At 39.8% G+C, this 22765-nt stretch overlaps 1 protein-coding gene across 1 annotated transcript; it reads right to left on the minus strand.

Annotated features, from left to right (window-relative positions):
• Positions 1-1043: 1043 nt before the first annotated feature.
• Positions 1044-22741, minus strand: IMPA2 (inositol monophosphatase 2). The gene is made up of 8 exons (XM_065630173.1): positions 22557-22741; positions 15808-15941; positions 11510-11614; positions 10115-10160; positions 7771-7879; positions 4144-4252; positions 3835-3986; positions 1044-2995 (listed from the first exon to the last, which is right to left on the minus strand). Exons 1-8 carry the CDS (start codon positions 22659-22661, stop codon positions 2880-2882), a joined length of 876 nt encoding a protein of 291 aa, XP_065486245.1. The 5' UTR covers positions 22662-22741; the 3' UTR covers positions 1044-2879.
• Between the last annotated feature and the right edge of the window lie 24 nt (positions 22742-22765).

A 22765-nucleotide genomic window follows, 5' to 3' on the forward strand; every position in this document is an offset into this window, starting at 1 on the left:
GCACTGCAGTAAGTGCGTTATGAACGCTTGCACTCACGCAGAGAGCTGCGGGACACGCATGCTGAGTGAAGTTTCTTCTAGCTAGCAAGAAAAATCAAATGGAGGGCAAACTTCAGTAGAGTTTATTTCAGTCAATATGTGTAGTCAAATAGTTTAAAGACTGCACTTTGATGAAAACTTTGAACTGGTGTACTGTGGCACCATCTGTGAATGGGGCTGTCCTCTCTGCCCCCTTACTACCCCCATTGGTGCCTGAGGTCAGCTGCTTGTGGTGGCCAGGGGCTGAAGTGGCTTGGGAAAACGATCTGTCTGTAAAATAATCCCTTTTTTGTTTACTGGAGTACTTTACAGGCAGATCACTCATCTGGTCCACTGGAAGGGTTCAGAAATGTTTGTACGGGTACACGGGCAGCAGAGGAGGTGGGGAGACAGGATTGCTGCTCCACACATACACTGCCAGTTTAACATGCTTGAACTACAGCTCAGATAAATAAAACCAAAATCTGCACCCTGAGCACAAACGAGAACTTGTGAGCAGATTTCTGCACCTCTGCCTTCCCACCACGCTTGGTCCCCAGCTTTGCAAATCGCTGGTGTGTGCCACTGAAGCCGATGCATAGATTTCCCTGCTTTGCCGAGCTCTGGGACGTTGGCACACACCCGCCTAACTGGGTCAGAGACTTTCTTCGTACGAGCAGGCTGAGCTGCTGGGAATCCTTGCCGGAGCCACACAGCAGCTTCTCTTACATGCTTCTCTCCCAGAGCGATGGAGGGGACGGGGTGAGGAGGGGGAGCGGAGTGCTGAGCTGCCACCACGCTTGGTCCCCTGCCAGCGTAAGCTTCCTTATGGGGCTTACGGCCACGGCACAAGTCCCAGTAAAGCTCCGGCTACTCCCCTGGATGCCGAGGCTCAGTGCCCTGGGATCAGAGCGGTGCTGCCGAGCTCGGCATCTGTCACTCGAATCTGGGCTCTGCTCAGAAAGTGGGAGGAGGGCAAATAAGAGACAAGTGAGCCTATTAGTATTTATTATTTGTATTGTTATAGCACCTCAGTGCCTAGTCATGGACCAGAATCGCATCCTATTAGCACTGTGCAAACCCAGAGCCAAAGTACGACAGTCCCTGCCCCAAAGGGCTTACAGTCTCTGTTTCCGAAGTGGGGGATACAAAGGTGGGGGGGGAGGGGGTAAATGGGAGCAGTGACAAAATGTTGATCACTGTGACAGGCAGGGTTGGTTTTCTGGTAGGAATCATCAAAGCTCTTAAATGCTTAGTTGGATTTAGACATTCTTCACACAGTCAAGACTTGTGCAAAAAAACTCATCGAGAAATCCCATAGAATTTTATGTTATATTCAGTGAAAAGTATTTTTCATTGCAAGAAATAGATGTAAGATTAATTTTAAAAAATATTGTTTCCTTTGTATTCCTAAGCAGAACATGTTTACAAAGTCTACACATGCAGTATAAAAAGCAAGTTAAAAATTTTTAACCAACTGTTGCTTTTTGGCTCATTCCTTTATTTAATTTTCACTCTTGAAAAAAAAAAAGAAGACGACATATTTTAATTCAATTTTTTAGGAAAAAAATAGAAGTGATTTAATCTCAACTACTTTTCTAGACACTCTTGTATTTTCCCTGTGCTCATGATTTTAAAAATAATCTAAATAGAAATAAGCATCTTGGTGGAATTAAAACCAATGCTAGATATAAGGACAGAGAACAACTGTGTATTTAGGAAACGTATACAACTGATACTACACGGATCTCTGATCAAAAAGTGCAATTAAAACTGTGCGAGAAGGGCATGTGATTTGCAAATTTTGCAAGCATATCTTAGGGGCGTATTTTTCATAACTTGCCTGTAAGGGGGAAAAATCCTGCTGTTCCGCTCGAAGTTTCTCTAAAATCAACAGCTCTTTGACACTGTGCTCTATTCTGCTGGTCTCCTACTGTGTGTCAGCGTTAATACTGTGAATAACTCGGTGGACTTCAATATTTCTGGTTTTAACTATAATTACTCTATGGTAGTAAGTGTTTGCAAGTTTGAATATCTTACAGAGACCTGTAGGACAGTATGATTTATCCCCAGGCAGAGGGATGAAGGGCAACAAGAACTAGCTGGACAAGTTATAAAATCATTAAACATTTTCCACCATCAGCTCTGTTGTTTGCCATTTGTATAGCCCCCACTGAAATCACATAAGTAACCTATACTCTGTACCTGAAAATAACTTCCAATATTAGCTTTCTTCTATGCATTCCCTAAATTGCTGTAAACATCCAAGATACCCATATGTATATATACACACATGGGTATGTGTGTGTATACATGCATATACATGTATAGATATACACACATACACACAGACATACTTATATGTACATACACATATATATGGATATACAGCTACGATGTCATTAGAAAAAATAATGTAATTGTTATTGCGTTCTTATTTATCATAGAACAAGAGTATTATAGGCACACATCTTAAATACTCGTCCTTACTACAGTCCTAAAGCTTATTTACCTGAGATCTGCATCTGTAAAAATAAAGTCCCATTTTTAGCTGCATGTTACAAAAGTCTAAACATCAGCCCCATAGATAAGAAATTACAACTTAATTCTGAGACCAATTTACTACAAGTAAAATACGCTATCTTATAAAAAGATACTGCTGAAAGAGATACATATTAAAAAGGAAACACGGTTCTCAGAAGTTTAAAAATCTCCCTATGCCTTCCCACATTGTAATAAATCTATAAAAAAATTTGACACAGAAAATCTCCACAGAAATCATCCTGCTGAAATCACGTACCCTTTAAACCTTCTTGCAAAAGTTACGTAGTTCAGGAGGGCAGACTCCATACTCTAAGTATTTAATTTTCATCATCCCGTCTGTAGTGAATAGTTTGTATTTCCTGAGCTATGAACATAGCCATCTCTCTGGTGCCTGCAGCAATCACTCGGCAAGACATGAGATCCAGAGGTCCCCCTGAGGACAAGAGGATTAATGAGAACTGACTTAGGTGATGTAAAATGGCAATATATTCTAAACATAAACCATGCTGTAATTAGATAGGTTCAGAAACACTGAAACAACTTCATACATAGCTCCTTTTGGGGCGGGAAGGACAACCAAATTCAGTAACTCCTATCTGGAAATCTCTGGCAAAAAATCACTTCAGGAAATTCTACATAAGTGCCTAAGTATGCAACAGAAGCAGCAAATGTCTAGATTTGTTCAGTATCCAATAGTAATGCAATACTTCCTTCTTTTAACTACAAGAAGGGATAGAGCAGAAATTAGCTCAACCACCATACTGTTCTTTTTAATCCACCACATCTTTCTACAGTATCCACATATTGGTCACCGTTACTCTGAAATGTGTACCATATAAATGAAGACAATAACAATCATGAGACTCTGCTGTACTTTAAGTAGTTCCTAGTTATATATGTTCAGACATGTACCTGACAGTCTTTTTTCGTGAGGCTGTCTCTGCCAAAATCTGTTTGGAGTCTTAGTGTATCTACCAATCTCCTAGGCTAGTTCTTTACTGTAAATCTGATGCTTTAAATGAATCACTCAAAGTCATGGAAATAGAGTTTGACTCAGAAGACCTTTGATGTGATGAAACCCCAGGCTGGAATTATATCAGTGTGTTACAGATGACCAACCAGAGTTCAGTGGAGAGTACAGATGTTTCCAGAGAATACTGCTAGAAATCAGATTGAACCACAGGAAGAGGATGGTACTGAGGTAACTCAAGTTGCCCTGAAATAGCCACTCAGTCCCCCACAAGTCAATGAAAACAAAGATATTTTACTCACCTGAAGTGTCTATCACAGTGCCACCCGCCTCTCTAATAATGACGGTCGCCGCTGCCATGTCCCAGCAGTGTAACCCAAACTGGTAATATGCATCTGCAGCGCCGGATGCCAGGTGGCACAGAGCCAGTGTCGAGCTCCCAATGACACGGACCCTAAACCCCATGGGAAGGGGACATGGTAACGTCAAGCAGAAAATGCCTTTGGTTTTAACCTACATGTTGAGATCGCAAAGCGTGCAACGTACTTGATTTTTTTTTTTCTAATTACTTTTGCTCATAAATGTGAGACATATATTGTAAAATATCTTACCCGTGTGCTTGGGCCTTGAGCAATCTCTCAATGTTACCAAGGAACAATTTCAAAGTTGCAGGGTCACGTTTTGGACCAATTTCTGTTAAAATTAAGGCCTTCGAGATATCTGCAATGTAGGTAGTTGTTTCCATTAATTCAACAGCTTCCAGGTAGATTCTGGAAATTTGTTTTTAAATTGAACACTAATAGACTTTTCACAGAAAAACAATTTTCATGTCCCCTTTTTTACTACAGACTCTTTCATAGGATAAGTGACAACTTCGCATAAAATTCAAGCAAGACTAGATTTCTCATATAAAATGGTCTGATGTAAACACTTTTTTTTAAAAAAAAAGAACAGGAAGATTAGAACCAGGAATGCATTCTGACATTCCTTCTCTTCTCTTTCCATACATGGTTTTAGTTTATTGACCAGTCAGCTTTTGGCAAATTAACATTAGCAGTCAACTAAAAATAGTCCAGTGACCTCACAACTGTTAGTGATGCTAATCTAATCATATTTGAATACCAGTCGGTTCTTGAACAGGGAACTTTAATGTAATTTGTTAACAAATGATAAACATTTGGGAATATTAGTAAGAGAAAAGAAAAGTTGCTACCTAATAGCTCCCACTCATTCACATTTTGAAGACTGAAAACACCTTATGACTGAAAAACTCTTTTTCTCATCACAAACTAAACCAGTATCTTAATTAATAATAATATATGAATACACATTTAGTATTGTATTCATCAAGGGCAGTTCTGACCTAGAGCAAATGAGTATATTAGTCTTGTGTATAGTCAAAGGAGAGACTCGCAGTGACTTGCAAGTAGTTGAAGTGGTCCTCATGTGAGATCTGAATATTGCTAGTACATGACAAGCATATGCCAATGTTGGTGGAGATGGTTGATCAAATGCCAAGTGTCCCTGCTTCTGCTGTGCCAGCTGAACTTGGAGGCATTAAAGGTATCACAAAACTCAAAGGTTTAGCTGCTGATTACTTACTAACTAGGCTGTGCCCAAGGGTTAGGTGTCACCTTCTACCCTGGGTTAAAGGTCAAACATTCATTCAGCTAGGGAATGTCCACCTGGTTATTACAGCTAATTGCATAAATAAACAATTCTTAGCAGAAGTAGCAAGGAACTTTTCAAAATAAAATTAGGCTGGAGTGAGACATCATTTAATTAAACAGGCTACCAATGAATTTAGTATTGCAGAGGAACATTATAGATTCAAGCAATGCAGTAAATGGTTGATGAGTAACAGGTATATAATTAGATTCAAAGTTACAGGGTATCACAAAACTTAACTGTAGGAACATAGATTTAACAACCACTTTTTAAATTACTGCATTAAAATATAGAAACACCAATCCAGGCATGCTGCAGGCTATTAGTCGTTTAGCCACCACTGAAAAGTCTGGATGGCGAAAGCATCTGCCACAGCTTTTTTTGCATAACAGGCCTAATTTTTAATTACAGAACATTTAATGCATGCCTCATTGCTGAAATGCACTAAGCATTCACACCACACCAGTTATAGCTAGGTCATGACTAAGACAGTTGTTCTTTCGAGTTATTAAATATATTTCTAATGCATAAATGGATCTCTTCAATTTTCATCACGGCTACAGGTAGAAATTGGATGAAGAGACAAAGGCAAGGAACAGGGAGATGTTTGCTTAGGAAAAGGAGCTGGCTGATCAGAATAATAGATAGGGTTTCAGGAATGCAAGGTACAGGAGAAAATTTACTGACTAATCCTAACTGTGATAGAGGCCAGAAAAATAAGGAGGCTTCATAGAAGAGATTTAACAGGTATATGGATAGATTTATGAGGAAATGACCAATCCTGTTGACCACAGAAGACTGAAAAAAAACCCCCCACTTACAGTATTAGCACATGTAAAGCCTGACCTGAATATAAGCATGAGAAGAAAGTATCACTCAAGATCAAAGGGAAGATGGATCCTTCATGTAAGTGTATCCTGACTGCTTGGACTCCCAGACCAGGCCTCTAAAAATTTGGCATTGACAAAGAACAGTGTTTGCCTGGACTGTGATTTCAAATGATTAAATCTGAACAATGAATGTATAGTGTTGATCAATGTTGAACAACAGCCACATTTCCTGAAAACAAAAGGCATGAAGTAACATGACATCTAGATCTCCAACACATGATGCATTGGTGACGGCTACTTGAGTTCCAGCAGTAGGTACAGGGAAATACTCTCTCTTCCAGGGTTGGTTTATTTCACTGAAGCCACAATCCTTACAGAAAAAGAGCAACTGGGATTTTATGTGTGTGAAACATCAACAGAAGTGAGACTAATGAAGATACATCATCACTGGTGAAATTGCCCACCACCAAATGATGTGTCTCAAAACAAAGGAAAATTTCAAAGCATTTGGAAGGGCAGAAGGTCCGCTTTCCTTGCTGTGTTCTAGACACCCGCATAGACTGGACGTCCAGAGAAAGGAGGACAAAAGTGGCGTGTGCCAAAATTGTTCCTTGCTCAACAGGAAACGAGAACTCTGTGACTGCAAAAGTGAGTGAGGCCATTTCAAGAGTGGCTCAGCCAGCTCAACTGTGAGTACCCTTAGTTTTTCCTAATAGTATCTGCCAGTATAGGCTTTTGTGGAATACGAAATATTCGAGCACTGACAAAAATGTGATATATAGTCAAGGATTAAAATCTTAGCGGTCGCTGACTTTACAATTTACTCCATCTCTCCAAATAGGAAGGCCTCAGCTCACTATTAATTTAGGTGAATAGCCCAACTTCCCCAAATTCCAGGGAAGTTTTGATGCAGAGTCTGCTTGAGGCACTACGACAAATCTGTACATTAAATTGCTTGAATTTACTGTGTTTCAAGTTCATGAAATCTTTTTTTGGAGTGAAATTTTTACCATCCCCTGTGTAGAATGATGCACATTTTTTGCACGTGTTGGCTTCTGTGTACAACTGAGTGTTATGTTCTCCTCTGCATTTTGACTGATTAAACGAAAACTTCTCTATACACATCTGATTATTATTATCTATTATCACTAGGTAAACAGACAGATCTATGACTTGGGTTACCAATAAAAGAATTACATTAAAGTGTTGACTAAGTGTTGCTAGCTATTTGTGTGTTGAAACATATCTCACACACAAAAGCAAGCTGTTAAAGGATTCCTAATGAAGCATGCATCCTTTAGTTTACTGTTAGCATATATGCCTACAGACATAATACACTTTATGATGTACAAATTTGTTGGAAAATAAGTGAATAATGGCTGCCATAGTACCCTGAATTTGGATTCACCATTCCCATTGCATCTTGTTCATAAAAAGTTATGCCAGTGTATAGCTGGAATGAAACTGGTGAATCTACTCAGTCTTCCTTATTTTAAATGGTCAAGAAGCAAAGTAATTTAGGATTATCTAAGTAGTTCATATTCAGATGTATATTTTAAAAAGAAAATGAGGAAAGTTGTGATTTTACAGAAAAAACCAAACACATAACAACAAAATTATCATGCAGGTGAAATACTTTCCATCAGGATAATGAGGTTCATTATCCTAATGATGATTTGCAACAACTCTGAAACAAAATTAACATATTCCTTTTAGAGTTCTAACAAAATCTAGACCAACCTGTCTCTTTTGATACCTGAAGCCTTTTGTCATTACAAAATGCCCCTTGACCTCTTCTACCAGTGTATAACCGTTCTTCAGTGCAGTGGTAAATTACACCAAATTCAAGCTTTAAGATTTTGAAAAGGAAAGAAATGAATGCATCTCAAATTACTCATCATAAATATAAACAACTACTAATGGCAGAAAGATCAGCAATATTTTAATTGGTACATGTAATCAAAGATTATATTGATGCAAACAAATAATTTTACTACTACTGTGATATTGAGATATAGGTCATATAAAATTCAGTTTATAAAGAGAAGTTAATGCAATTTGTTAGTGATCTAAACTTTTAATTGAAGCTTCTTTGTGTTCACATTAGAAAGGATTAAATGCTAAGCTGATTTCAAATTCAATTGCATGTTTTTATTGAAAGTATGCAAGTCCTCGAAAGCCAGATTCTGAACGCTTTGCTTTCACTGGTGAGCAGTTACACCTAGAAGTAATCCCACTGACTTTGGCTGCACCCTGAAGATTTGCAACCCCAAATACATGGATATAATCAGTCAGGCATCCAAACTCAGAAGCCATGGCACACTGTTTATTCACAGTGGATGCTTTTAGATGCACTTCACCTTTCATGATGCATTTAATTCACCCGCCTTTTCAATCAGTCATAAACTCCAGTCACTTGTTCAGATGTTTCTCTGCAAAATCCTTTTGGTTACACATAAAAGTGAGAATCTCATGAAGCCACACGACTCCAAGAGAAGGAGTTTGAAGAGAAATACCAAATATTGTGACCCTCAATGAAAGCTTAAGAATGAACAACACTGGAATTTTTGTGGGAGTATCTGTTTAACAATGGCAAGAGGGTCAGAATTTGACAGATTTAAACCCAAGATATTTAATATTTCCAATACTTTAATAGGTTTCACCAAAAGATTTTAAAGCACTTTACAAACTTCAATGATCAGCTCCTAAAATCACCCTAAGTAATATTAGCAATATTTTATTTAGGGGTGGACAGATAAACGAAAATTAAGTGACTTGCCCAAAGCCACAGAAGAAGTTGGTAACAAGGTAAAGAAAACATCCCAGATATTCTAGACTCCAAATCTTTTCGTGCTGCCCTCCTCCACTAAATGCAAATAATAATTGGTGTTCAGAGGTAATTCAAAAAGAGTAGACTGTCCTCGCTCCCATCTAAACCAAAGGGGGTTTTTTGAGGAACATGCTATTAATAGACTCTTTTCCTGAAGACACTGCAGGAATTTCTTCAGTACTGTTCAAGGCTTACATTCAGGCCAGTTCCCCTGTGTGTACTTTGGCTCCTTCTCAGCTTACTACTTTTTTCTGCTTTCCCATTTGTTTACTGAAGGAGATTTAACATAATTCTTTATTTTTGTTTCAACTTTGTTTAGTTTACGTAACCCAAAATACGCAGCATCAAAATCACAGTGGTGTTCTAGAAAACATAAATACTAGAGGGAGCTGTCTGGTAATAATATGTAGTATTCACAAGGATGTTTTGGAATGAATAAACTTCAGAAAAGCATGGAAATGTTTCTCTGTAGTTTCCACAACATTATTCTGTTTAAATCAGTAAGAGCCACTAGCACATCTGAAAACTGTGTTGTTATTGCACAGAATTCTTGCTGGCTTTACTTACAGCTATAGATATATTTAAGATCAAGGAATTAGGCTGAAAGAGGCACATTCCTTGGCAATTTGAATAGCTATTTCTTCTGTATATATCAAACTGTAAACCAGCAACATCTGGAGAAAGGCTTTAGCATGAATGAGTATAGCTAGGAAACTTGAAGTGGCACATATGAAGGGTAGGTCCTTTTTTTCCCCTATGATCAAGCTCTCATGTGGGAAATATTTGATTATGTTAAGAAAACCACAAAGGCAGATTAAAAGAACTAGGCCCATAATTTTGCACCCTTCATAGAAATCAGTTCTTAGTTGCCTCACAGTGACTGCTAGCAGGAAAGAAGCAAGAATAATAACATAAGAACACTGGGAGATAAGTTTCAGTTATGGCAGCACTATATTTAACTCATTATGGTTTTGTCTTACAAAACCTTGCACCCACCGGTACTCCCTTTTTTCTCCCATTTAAATCTTATTTATTATAGTTTGTAAGAATTATCTTGTAATTACCAGTTTGCATAAGTAAGTTTTACAGGACTACGGTTTTAAACTAGTAGAGTATGATCAAATGCATTTAAAAACTATGGAAAAACCTGAGTAGTGGCTGATTTAAAAAAAAAAAAAGTATCTAAAATTCCCACATGGTTTTGAGGCTTCTAATCAGATTTCAGATACCCATCTGAAAGAACATATTTCATACCTCTTTGTTAACAGCAAATCCAATGCTCACTGCCACTGTTGGAAATCTGTGAAAAATAAAGTATTATTGATGAAAAATCTCTAAACTTACTCCTTACCCATCTCCCTTAGGCAACAAAACCCCACGTGGAGCTCTGCGATTTTACTTGTGCCAAAATGCTCTTGACATTGTACTATTTCTCCTTTGTCAGCCTTTTTAATTTTGTCAGTTCCTTTAAAAACGTCATTTAATATTGGAGAAGGCAAGAAATAAACACATGAAGATATCAGGATTTTTATACTGAACATACTGTATGTTTTAGTGATATTTTTGCTTTAGTGTAATTGAATTATCCAGTATAAAATAATTAATGTTGTTACAACAAGTCATTGCTTTCAAGAGCACATTTTGTTCAAGTTCAAGCATCTGAGATAGCAATTAAGGTGCCCCAAGATACCTTGCTGCTGACATCAACATAAGAAGAAACCAGTTCCTCCACCCTCTCTTTTGTCAAAGTGATGATTAGGTATTTAATTTGGTTCTTTTGACTGAGTATAATTATTGCATTTTAAACAATGAAATAAATTAATTTATTAAAAACATATTTTTAAAAGGGCTGTAAAGGTCCAGAAAATATTGCTACAAAGACAAAATTTCACTTAATTGCGTTAAACACCAGCACATGACTCTCCCCACCTCCCTTTGAATTCTATGGAATTGCACCAAAAGCTTTGGTGTGGGTTTTTTTGTTTGTTTGTTTTTTAATTAATGATAACTGCAGTCACGTTAAATCACTAACTATAAGGAAGAACATATTTTAGGATTTTAAGTAGAAGTATTATGACCGGTCATTAATTTACAACTCCTAGCACTCGAATAATGAATTAAACTTTTATATTTTTGCAGTAACGATCCCTAGATTTTTTTTTACAGAGTGGTATTATATATCTTAAAAAAACATATGTATGTACAACTTAGTTTTCAGCTCTACTCTACACATACGCAATGGTTGTACTTCCCAGGAAAAACGAAGCATTTGTATTTGAAAGAGAGAAAGCACCACTACGAAGAGGAATGTGAACAACCACACAAGGCGTTGGGCCAAGTGTCATCACAGCACAGCCTTTTCAGCTCAAGCCTCTGCACGTTGATGTGTGGTTATAAAAAACGAGCCGTGAGTCAGGAGCTCTGGGTCATTAAGCAATCAGCAGAAACTTTAGTTTAGCTTTAGACAACAGTACAGAGCTCTCTCCAGCACAAACACTCCTTCAGATACACTACGTGAGGTACAAAAAGATAAACGGATGACTCCTACTTATGAGTCAAAGGAACAAATCTACCACAGTAGAACACCTCTAAGCAGAAGGGAGGATTTCTGAGAAGCTGCATTTTGCTTTGTTACGTATTTCCCCTTACCTGTGCACAAAGTTGCACGTTCCATCAACAGGGTCAATAATCCAGGTTGGACTGTCGGTGAGGACACATTTTGAACCAGCAGCAGTGGATTCTTCTGCGATGAACCTGCATGTGGTGTGGAGTAAAACAAGCGTCCCAGAAAATTGGCTTAGATATGTGACTTGGAAAGTCAAACTCCATCTTTCTGTTTTTGAAGAGATAATTTATGTATGTACAAAATTTTCGTATAACTGTATGTGTATGTATAAAATCACACATTGCTTTTTTTTTGTATGGGAATGGGGAACTTCGAAGGAGAATTCTCAAATTTATAGCATACTATTTTACATAGTAAAAAAGAACTCAATTTATGTTCACTTTCCCAATATACCATTAAGAAAGTCATGAAAATGAATGCAGAAATGGATCTGAACTGGCATGCCTGGACTCTAGAAGAAGATTTTTTTATGCAGAATGTAATTTTATGGGTTAGGTCTGTCTCTTGCAGTAAGTAATATAAACTGCAAACTGTAGCTGCTTCTCTTTTGCAGCCAAATTCAGTCAGCAGGAAATAATGCACTCTTAGAAAATCCACAATCTCACTCCTACTTGAATTTTTTACAGTAGTCTGACTCAGGAAATTAAAAAGTTTACAAAGCTGAACCTTCTTTTTCCCATGACCCAGAGAAAATCAACAAATTAATTTTTTGTTTGTTGTTTGGATGCATGAAGCGCACATTGAAAACTGAGCTCATCTTCTGTTCTGTCCCAATTTCTTTTAGTAGATATGCTTCCCCCTCTGGCTCCTTTTTCCCTGGGAAACGAACATCCAGTTCTGGCTCATTTCCTGCTGACCTTAATTATCCCCGCTCTCCCATAAACTGCTCAGGGTCTGTTTCTATAAGTGTTGTGCAGGTGCTACTCTCACAGATTTGAATAAAGTCCTATATGTACAGAAGGTGTAGAGCCAGACTGCTGATACTGAATCTTGCTTTTGTTTTCATATTTGAACAACTGGTAGTGGTACTCAAGAGTTTCTGCAAATGCTTGAAGACGAAAGAGCTTCTCTTGAAGACACAAAGAGAAAAAAATTAGATAAAATAAAGAGAAAATGTCTTTTGCAGAAACAGTTGCTTCCCTAGGACTAGACTAGCAGCTATTTTCTTTTGTGTCCTCAACACACGCTGCATGATGCCACATAATGCTTGTGACCACGAGCTCAAAATGTTCTGCAAACAGTACAGGAGGAGACTTCTTGAATTTTCATAATGCTACCGTGCCTTTTCCTCCGTAGAAAGAGACTATTTTGATGGCATTAGAGGCCCCCAGTTGGTATGAAGAGGGAAGTAGGAAGGGTTTGTTACTATTTTCATCTCCACTAATAACAGCTGAAGGACAAAGTGTTAGTGTGCAACTGAGAAACAAGAAAGACTTGAACAAGTGGTTGGAATTCTCTGTCAAATATAACACTTTGCAGGCTCCTTGCTCTAAATATTCAATTATTTTGTCTCATTGGTGCTGTATGATTTGACTTTTGCTTCCACAAATCTTGTAATTAGCACCTAAACCCAACCATATGCTTCGGTTGTGCTGCTGGCTGCAGAGGAGGCTCATCTTCTTGCAGATGGAGCACCTTACATCCCATCTCAGATTGTCCATCCTCGCCATAATGCCTCTGCTTCAACTCCCTGCCACCTCCCCCAGCCAGAGCCTGAGCTGCAGCTGTTGTCCTGCCAGTCAAAGAAAGGTGAAATGGGAACCTCTTTAAAGACAAGAGTATTTCTGTGTAAGGTGTTTTGCCCTCAGGTATCCTAAGACTTTCCCCTGCCTTTTCCTTACAGGGGGGTGTGGTGCTGCAGTCCTCACACACGGAAAAGCGCAGCAGTGCCATTGATAAAAGTCTTGATGCCCAAGAATGATTTTTCCAAAACAGATGTAGGAGAAATTAGGAGCACATTCTATGAAATTTGGGCTAAGAAGTTAAAATGACCCTCTTGCTTTTATACAGTACTGGGTACTGTGAGAGGCCCTCAAGGCTGACATCAGATGTGTTGCTCTATGGCGCTCTATCCTGTAAAAACACACAAACTAAGCAAAACATTCAGCCTGAAGTACTAGAGACCAAATTTTAGGAATAGCTTGAGAAGTAGGAGGGGTAGCCATACTATTACAGTAGTTCATTTAAAATGCCAGCCTGTCGGCTCTGTTGACCTCTCTTTCAAATCTGGGTTTAAGTTTTCTCCCACTGAAAATGAGTCCAGTAATTTTAGCCCAGCCTTAGCGGATACCTGTTCATACCACGGTGCCACTCTGAAATTAATTGCTAGTGCATACTCACAACTCCAAGATCTGCCAGAAAAAACATCCCTTTGAAAAGACTCACTTGGAACATGCCAGAGCACCAAAGAGTGGGCAAAGATGAAAACTTGAATGAGTATGATACATACCACTTAGCCAAGCAGAGAGAAGAAGAAAGAAATGTGAGACAGAATTACCTTTTTCACAGGTTTTCCTAATATTTCTTTTTACTTCCAAGTACATTTCCAACATCTCAAGACTCATCACTGCCACAGTGCAAATGGCACAGACTGTAATGACATCCCTTCTAATTTTTCTGACTCTTAAGACACATTTTTGATTCAGAGAATATTAGAATCAAGATGATTTAAGAGAAAAAGAAATAACAGAAATCTTCACAGATGCTTTCGACATCCAGTTTAGGGGAAAAATGGAACATAATTTTAATGATCTTTCAATGTTTTCATTGCACTTTAAATTAAACCTTGATTGCTACTGTGGACTCCTCATTGCAAGTGTTTTAATCTAGTCTAGTTAAATCTAGTTTTAATCTATTATTTAATCTATTTAATCAGATTCACTGGCTGAACAAACTCCAAAACCAACCAATATCAGCAAAAAATAATTGTCTTGAAGAAATGCCAATTCCTTCGTTTGCTTTTGAAGTCAGAAGTTAACTGCACAGTGTTAATAAAGTCAGGGATTTTTTAGTTCCTAGGTCTATGTTGACCTTACAACTTTTGTTCCCATGCTGAGTAACTCAAGTGCTTCTGATGATTCTCATTTTATGAGAAATGTGTATGTTTTATGTTCTCTGCCAGACTGTTCAAGGAAAAGAAAAAACAACATAAGAGTGGAGATGAGAAAAGAGCACAGCCAGCAATAGTAGAAGGAATATTACACAAATAATAGGCGTGTAAAGCCTGGGACTCTCTTGAGAATTGCAGCCAAGAACCACATATTATACTGTACAGTACTGCTTCAGTACATGATCACATAGAACACGTATTTAGAAAGCCATATTTAGCATATAATTTTCTTTCTGCTCCTTCTTTATTTATTTATTTATTTATTTTTAATTTTTCCTCAGCATCATCGACAACAATCAGATTAGTAACTAAACCCTCCAGATTTTCATCTCTGTTGATTTCTGCGCAGTGCTGGAGTGCAAGGCTCATCTCCATTAGAGACGCATGCAGCGAGAAGGGAGTCATACAGTATTTAGGGGACACACAGGCCCTGCTCTAGCTCTGTGGGAAGATGGATTTTATCCTTGTCAACTGAAGTGAAATGTGTAAATCAGTTGCAGAGTGTCTGCATCAAACCTGGCCAAATAAAACCAAATCTTTAATCTGTGCTTGTGCTAGGAGTTGTTACTTTCAAATGGACCACAATAATTAAAGAGGAGTCAACGATCTGATCTATTTTCAAATAGACACCCCACATAGTAATTTATGTCCTGTTTATGTATACTCATCAAATGACGACGATGATGATAAACAACCCTCCTTCTCACTGATTTTAGGATTCTACACAACACAAGGTAAATGTGATTAAATACAATACTTGTCCTGATCTGGCAAATGCTTCTGTGTGATGGCAAAAGAAAGCGAAGGAAAGGTCTGCAGGATGAGACCTTTGCTATCATTAATTCCAGCTATATTTTAACAGATCTCCTTAGCATAATTCTTATACAATAGAGAACAGATCAGAATTCTGAAAATCATGGAGATTCATATGAGATCTTCATACATGATATCCTTACAGGGGAAACATTATTACTAAATACATTTTAAGATGAAAAAAGCATTTAAAAATGCACAGGTCATGATATAACAATTAGAAAATATACTAAATATAGGACAGTTGTAGTTTTTTAAAAAGGAGTTATACGAAAATGTCCACCACCAATAGGTTAACATTTAAGAGAGGTATATAGACTTCTAAAATTCTTTTGAATGCCAGGCAGATATACAGCTTTTACAGGAAAAAGGTCATTGATAGTTTCTATAGGCACTCACCTGTGGGAGGGAAACTTCTCTTTCAGAACAGAAATAATTAAATTTTCTACAAAATGATCAGTTTCTGTCACAAGATCTGCTGCAGATGTCTTTGTGGACACTTGTTTTTCCTCTGTTAGAGCTTTTCTAATAATCTGAAACAGAAGTTCACAAATCAGATTTGTTGGCCATTCATCCTGTTCACACTAAAATAATATATTTACTTTAAAAATTACACCTAAGCCTGAAAAACAACTGCAGGCCTAATTCTACCAGAGCCTGTTCTAAATCTTCTGACTAAAAATCCTTCTGTGATAATGAGCAATCTTTCAGAACTTGGGATTTTGAATCACTCTACAAGAACCTCTCTTGACAGTTCAGAAAAGGACTGAGGATTGGGATGGAACTAATGGAATAATAGGATGATGGCAGTCACCATGACTTAGGAAATTACAAAAATACATATAAATAAGACAGGCTCTTGAGGCTCAGGAACTTTTCATGGAATCTTTTTTTTTTTTTTTTAATTTACAGGCCAAATACCACGTTGTTCTCTTTAAAAAACACGCAGTAAGGCAAATGATGATTTGCCACTGGTCTCTCTTTTTTTTTGCCAACAAAGACACACAAAGGTTGGTTGGTTGAGTTTTTTTTCCTTGTGTATGTGGGTTTTTGGAACTTCAAGCGCTGACCACCCACTAGTTCCCAAAGAATTGCTATATATTTAACAAAAATTTAGACTTTTTGTCAGATACGGAACCAGTGATCTAACCCTGGATTCTCTTCTGGAAAAGTCTTATCTCCTTTTCAAGGGTTTTACTGTTACAAACTCAGAACTAAACCACATCAAGCACAAATGCACATATGGGAAAACAGTTAATAAAAGCCTTTTCTTAATTTTTCCATTTTCCTTCTGTTTTTTTCCACTCCTTCATTATAAAGAAAAATAAGGGGGCAGCATGCAAAAGGAGCCGATTTATTTTTTAACCAGTGAAAAAGATAAACTATTTGAAATTAGGAAAACCAGAACAAAGCAAAAAATAAGCCCCACTTATTTGTATAGAACTATCTTAATTAAAACCAGCACTGACAAGATCAATATTCCAAGTCCCTTCTAAAACTTATATATTTCGATTGTTTAACTAAATTTCCATTGAGCAAAGTATTTTAAAACCACCAAGAAATGTCTGATGACCAAAGAGAACAGTTCTGCTGTCTTATGCATCAGAGGGGGACCAGCAACTCCCAAATTTCAGACTCAGCTCCTGGTTTTCGTAGTATAAAGTACTATGTTTGAACGGTGTGCTGGTTGTTCTGACAAGTAATGGATAATGCTGACTGTTGCCTTAGTACTGAAAGTATCTGGACTAATGTTTCTATTTTGTGAGCTCTAAAACACAAGTTATGCCTATTCACTAAGTTTGTGAGGGCACGTTAATACTTTCTGGTTTGAGCTCTTGCTAAAGTTCATTGTTGTACAACAAAATATTAGCTCAACTTAATCTTTTTAAGTCGCTCAATGCCCTGCATGGTTTTCTTGACAGTTTTACCATAGAAGCATAAAAGTGCAGCTCTAGGAAGGTGCTCGGGCTCCTTTTGGCTCCAAAGCAAAACACTCCAACCATTTCAGTTGTATATTCTAAAAATCCTGCTAAGCTGATGCCTTTTAGTTTTGTTGCTCTTAACTTTTATATTGCCGATGTATAAGTAAATGCCCTGCTTAGAACTGGGCTCAGAACTTTGTGCAGTGAAAGATGAGGAAAACACTCCTTTCAGTCGAGAAGATCTGAATTTCTTTTTAGCACTGCCGTGTTCTTGACTACTCTTCAGTTTTAGTACATAGTGGACTGAAGAGATTTTTGCAGCCATTTAAACCAGTAGGTGCTGCCACTCAGCAGGGGAGTGAGGTGACACCGGAGCCTTGCTGCAAATGGTAGAGGTGAAAGCTCTCTCCCGTGGATGTGCTCTGCACTCAGTTGCTCTTCAGCATCTGCTCTGGCACTTCATCTCTCCTTTTGGAATACAATCCTTGGCACCACTCATCACTGTATTTAATATTTTTCGTTTCTGATTCCTTTTCCTGTTGCTCATAACCATTTTAAACTTGATTCCTGTCCTCCCAAGCGCTCACCAGTCCTCTCACTTTGATCTATTTGTGGGTTTTATATGCAGGGTGGTATATACTCTATTCTATCTTCATTAAAACACTGAACATTTATCAGGTCAAAACCTGGACTTTTGCAGGATCCTACTTGATATGCTGCACCAATTTTACAGCTATTAAAAATACCCTGGTTTCCCAGAGGGTTCTGTGGTAGCCTTGTGGTAACCAGATTCACAATGCACTTACACAAAAATCACATGTAAAAAACTCTTATCAAAAGCTTTTCTAAAAATGCACCATTTCCGTAACTTCCACTATTGCCCAGTAGCTCTCTGTCAGCAGGAGGCGGTTAGACTGGTTGATGGCCCCACCATCAAACAAAACCCGCTCTGCCCGTTTCTCTGATGACCTGCATGTGCATGACCTGAGGCTTCAGTCACTCTGGAGGTGGGAAGAGCCAAGGGTGTGACCCTGATGGGATGTGGTGGCTGATGGCCTTCTCGGGTGGCTGATGGCCTTCTCGCCCATCTCCTCCTCAAGCTGAATGGATGGCTCCTCTACACCTCTTGTGCAACCCACGTGTTGGGAGGAGAGCAGGAGAGAAATCATGAGGTCACCAGCCACAAATGGGCACCACATCTTCATTAGCTCACCCGTGGTACCAGGTGATGCTGTGGAACGGATGGGTCCCTGCTAATTCTCTGCCTCTCATGAAGGGCCTCACAGAAGGGACTCATGTACATTTGCACCAGCTTGTACGGGTGCCCAATCCAAGCCAGAGTCCAACACAAAGGTCACAGTCCCTGCATCATTGATGAAAATGGCTTTTATTCTTCACAAATTTATCAAATAGCTCAGAGCGGTCCAGCATTCAACTTATGTTGAATAATCCCTAAAAATCATCTGCCTACAAAGAGTGTTAGAGCCTGGTGCCTCAGAGGACTCTGACAGCATCGCTCAGCTCCTCTCCTTGCAAAAGCCTTACGATAATGTTCCTAGATACCTACTGCAATTGCCTGGTCTTCCCAGCTGGCCACGAAAGTCTCTCTCTAGGTAACAGGCAGCAAGTAAGTGGAAGACCAAAGGAACGACAGGTTTATGAAAACACCTGATTGCTCCTTATCACTACTGTACAATGAAATTGGCCACCAAGACACTGGATTTTGGCTGCAAATGTATTTTATTAGGCTCTACCACTGTGTTATACGTTGTCCCTAGATTATGGAGATTTTACAGCAATTTTTAAGCAGCTGATTGTTGGGAGTGTGGTTATTTTGAGCAGAGTCACTTCACACTTTTAGCCTATGCTGCCCCTCCTCTACTAAAGAATTGGCTAGATCTTATCCTAATACTCTTTTGGGGTATTAGGGCATAAATATCCTTAGGGCATTTGGGAGGGTTATGCAAAGCGAGGGGCATTTACACCATTGCCTGCATGAGGAGCACGTCACAGAGCAAGACTCAGGTTGTCCCTGCTCCCTTCTTCATTTGCCAGGGAGCTGGGGAAATGGAGCCGTGAGGGCTCAGAGCAGTTGTGGTCCTGGACTCTTCCCTTCCTCTGAGGCTTAGTGCCTCTGCGACACTAAGTCATATAAAGGAGAACAGAGAGGACGGAGGGCTGAGATGCCTCCTCCCCCAGTACCTCCCAGGAGAATCACCTACAGTGAGGTGCTCGTGTTAGATATCTCATTTCACCGCACTGCTTGCACTCACCACACACTTCTGGGAGCTCCAAGATGGGTTTACTTCTTTGCAATATTGTCCTGAAATATTTGCCCATCGGTAAAATCGAACATCTCGATAAAAAGTGTAACTACCTGCAAATAATTTAGGAAACACCAATCTGGTTTGCTAAAAAATCTGTCCGCGTTCCATAGAAAATAGCCTTACAATATCCCCTGGGAGCAAATATGGGAGAAAAAATCTTGGCTTTTTAGAATATCAGTGGATTTTTAAATTATTATTATTTTTTTATTATTCTGCTAGGTCTCCTATGCCTCATAAAATTATTTTCTGGAAAAAAAAAAAGAGAGAAAAAAGTAGTTTGTGTGGACTTCAACATACCAGCTACTAGTCTCTGTTTCTTACCCTCATTTTCACCTGGATGCACACCTACCCATTTTGGTGAGGTTTCTCCAACTGTAATTGCAGAGAACTGTGCAAATATTAATCAGTGCTCTCATAAACATCAAAGATACAGAGACTAGTCGTGCATGCTCTTCTTTAGCAAAAAGTCATATTAAGCCAATGGGCGTACTCTTATGAACATAGAAAGCAGAGCTTCCTCAAAGAAAAAGCAGAAAAGAGGTTTGAAAAAGTGCAGTTATATGTGGCATTATAGAGTGAATTAGGCATAACTTTAATGCAGGCCAACTACACAGATTACAAACCCATGGCCATTCTGATTATGAAATAGCCATATAAATTAAATGAGAGTCTGTAATATTTCATAAAATATAATGGAACTAGGCAACAGGACAGGCAAGAGATGCAATGATTTTAACCTGGGAACAGAAGTTACTCCAGCAACATCACTTTTGACACACATCCAAGCAGTTATTTCTTTATCAGCCTTTTAGGTTTAGAAGAAACTATTCCAGAGCAAAGATACCTCTCTGTTGGAAAGAAGAAGCATGACGCAATATGAAACAAACAGTAGTGTAAGCCAGAAGGGGAGACCAGAAAACTGTATTACTCATTAACTTCTCCTAGAAAGTCAAAATCTTGACTTGCATGCCTTTCTTCAGGTTGGGCTCTACACCAAGACTCCTGTAGACATTTTCTAATGATTCCAAGCCTCCCTGATTTGCCAAGGCCCTGGGAAATGGAGCGCCTTAAAAGAAAGGCTGGAGCAGCAAAATTTCATGCAGGGATGGGGACAGCACTCAGATCTGGTGAAATGGAGAGTACAAGCAGATTTTTGGAGATGGAGGTGAAGGTGGAGAGGTCTGAGGGATGGGAAGGGAGGCAGAAGAAAAAGACTAACTTGACCAGTGGAACTGACATTTTTTTGGTGACCAAAATAAAACTCAATTTTATTAGCTGAAAGTGGACTGACATACAAATAAAAGATACAGCCCTATCTGCACTTGTTCTTCCACAAGGATCTCTGACGGTTTTCATAAATAAAAAAATTTCTTAACATCACAAAGTTAACAAAAATCCTAGCCAGTTCCAAAAAGTCCTAGTTAAACAACATCCTTGACTGGTTTAAATTTGGTCTGCCAAGGAATTGGCCATTTCCTGCCAGTTGCAAGGTACCGGTGGCAAACCGCGAACTAAAGAGATGCAAGGATTAATGTTCTGGGATGTTTATTTGTTCCACGAAAATGTGTTCAGCTGTGATCTTCTGGATGATAAAATGGCTGGAGATGGCTATGGCTGTCTTCACAAATTGGTATTTTGAGAAATCAGGTGTGGAAGCTTGAACAAGTCATGGGAGTCTCTCTTGTGAAATGGCTGGCAGAATGAGTTTGCTGGAGAAACTCCTGTTTGGAGAGTCTGTGAGAGCATGACCTGTCATCCTGATTTGGATTATCCATTTATTCGTTGTATTATTTAAAGAAGTCCCCTCTCCTCTGGCATTCTGTTCACTTTTTCTGTCTTCTACTAAGGAGCAAACATGTTTAATGAGACATACTAAAGAAAAGTTACAGGTCCTGGGCTCACAACAGAAAAGGGGGCTCCTCAAATCACAGTGTACACGTACAAAGTGAGTTTCAAAAAACAGCAGAATGGAAGCAGAAGAAAAATATGTTGCTGAGGTTTATGTTTTACCCAGTTTTTCACCTGAACAATCTGCTGTTCCCACTTCTTGGCTCTGTTAGAGTCGGTGGAAGTTTGCTACTGCACACAGTGGGGCCAGGATGTCTCCTGAGATGACTAACCTTCTGCTGTGTTGAAACACGGATCTTAAATGAGCTACTGTAGATCTTCACAGAGCCACTGATTTATCTCTAGCAAGTGAATTTCGGTCTCTCTAAAGACAGTGGCATAGCAAGAAGACAAAACCTCCCTGACATGACTGTTTTTCTCTGTGCACGCTGCTCAAAAAACAAATGCTGGTGCTGTGATGGGTAAATACACAATATTCTGGATAAGCGCACAACAGCATAAACCCTCAGCTGCACATGAATTCAACCTCGGCATCACAGCGTGCTCCAAAACATTACAGCAGCAGCAGAATAAACGCTTGGTGTATATCTGAAAAAGTTACTAAAGCACCTTCACGCTGACAAATACTTCCACCCTTTAAAAAAAAAAAAAAATTAAATAAAAATACGCCCGGCCACCAAACAAACGCGCGTTCACCTGAGACGCCTCCTCGTCCTGACGCCGGACGCGGCCGCCGAGCGAAGCGGCCCCGCTGCCGCCGCAGCGAGAGCGGCCGAGGGGCACAGCCCTGCCGCCCCCTCCTCCTCCTCCTCCCCAGCCGAGTGCCCACACGGCCTTTCCTCGAAACGCCCGACTTTTCGTCGTTGTTGTTGTTTAAATTTAGACGCGCAGCCGGTACCACCGCCCGGGAGAAGGATGCTCCAGCCGCGGGGCAGCCCAGCCCGCCCTCCCCGCCCCCGTCCCGCCGCCCGGCAGCTCCCCGGAGCGGCGCGGCGGGGCGCGGAGCGGAGCGGAGCGGAGCGGGGCGGGCGGCGGCGCGGCTCTCACTCACCTGCCCGGCGCGGAGCGCCAGCTGCACCGCCACCTCCGCGCACTCCTTCCAGGGGTCCCCGCCGGCCGCCGCCGCCCCCGCTTCCTCCTCCTCGCACGGCTTCATAGCGGCGGCGGCGGCTCTGCTGCCCGGGGCAGGGCTGGGGGCGCGGGGGGCCCGGCTCCCCGCCGAGGAGCGGCCGCCGGGGGGATGTCCGGCGCGCACGCCGC

Source organism: Caloenas nicobarica, chromosome 2 (genome assembly GCF_036013445.1).
Source record: "Caloenas nicobarica isolate bCalNic1 chromosome 2, bCalNic1.hap1, whole genome shotgun sequence".
NCBI classification, from domain to species: Eukaryota; Metazoa; Chordata; class Aves; order Columbiformes; family Columbidae; genus Caloenas; species Caloenas nicobarica.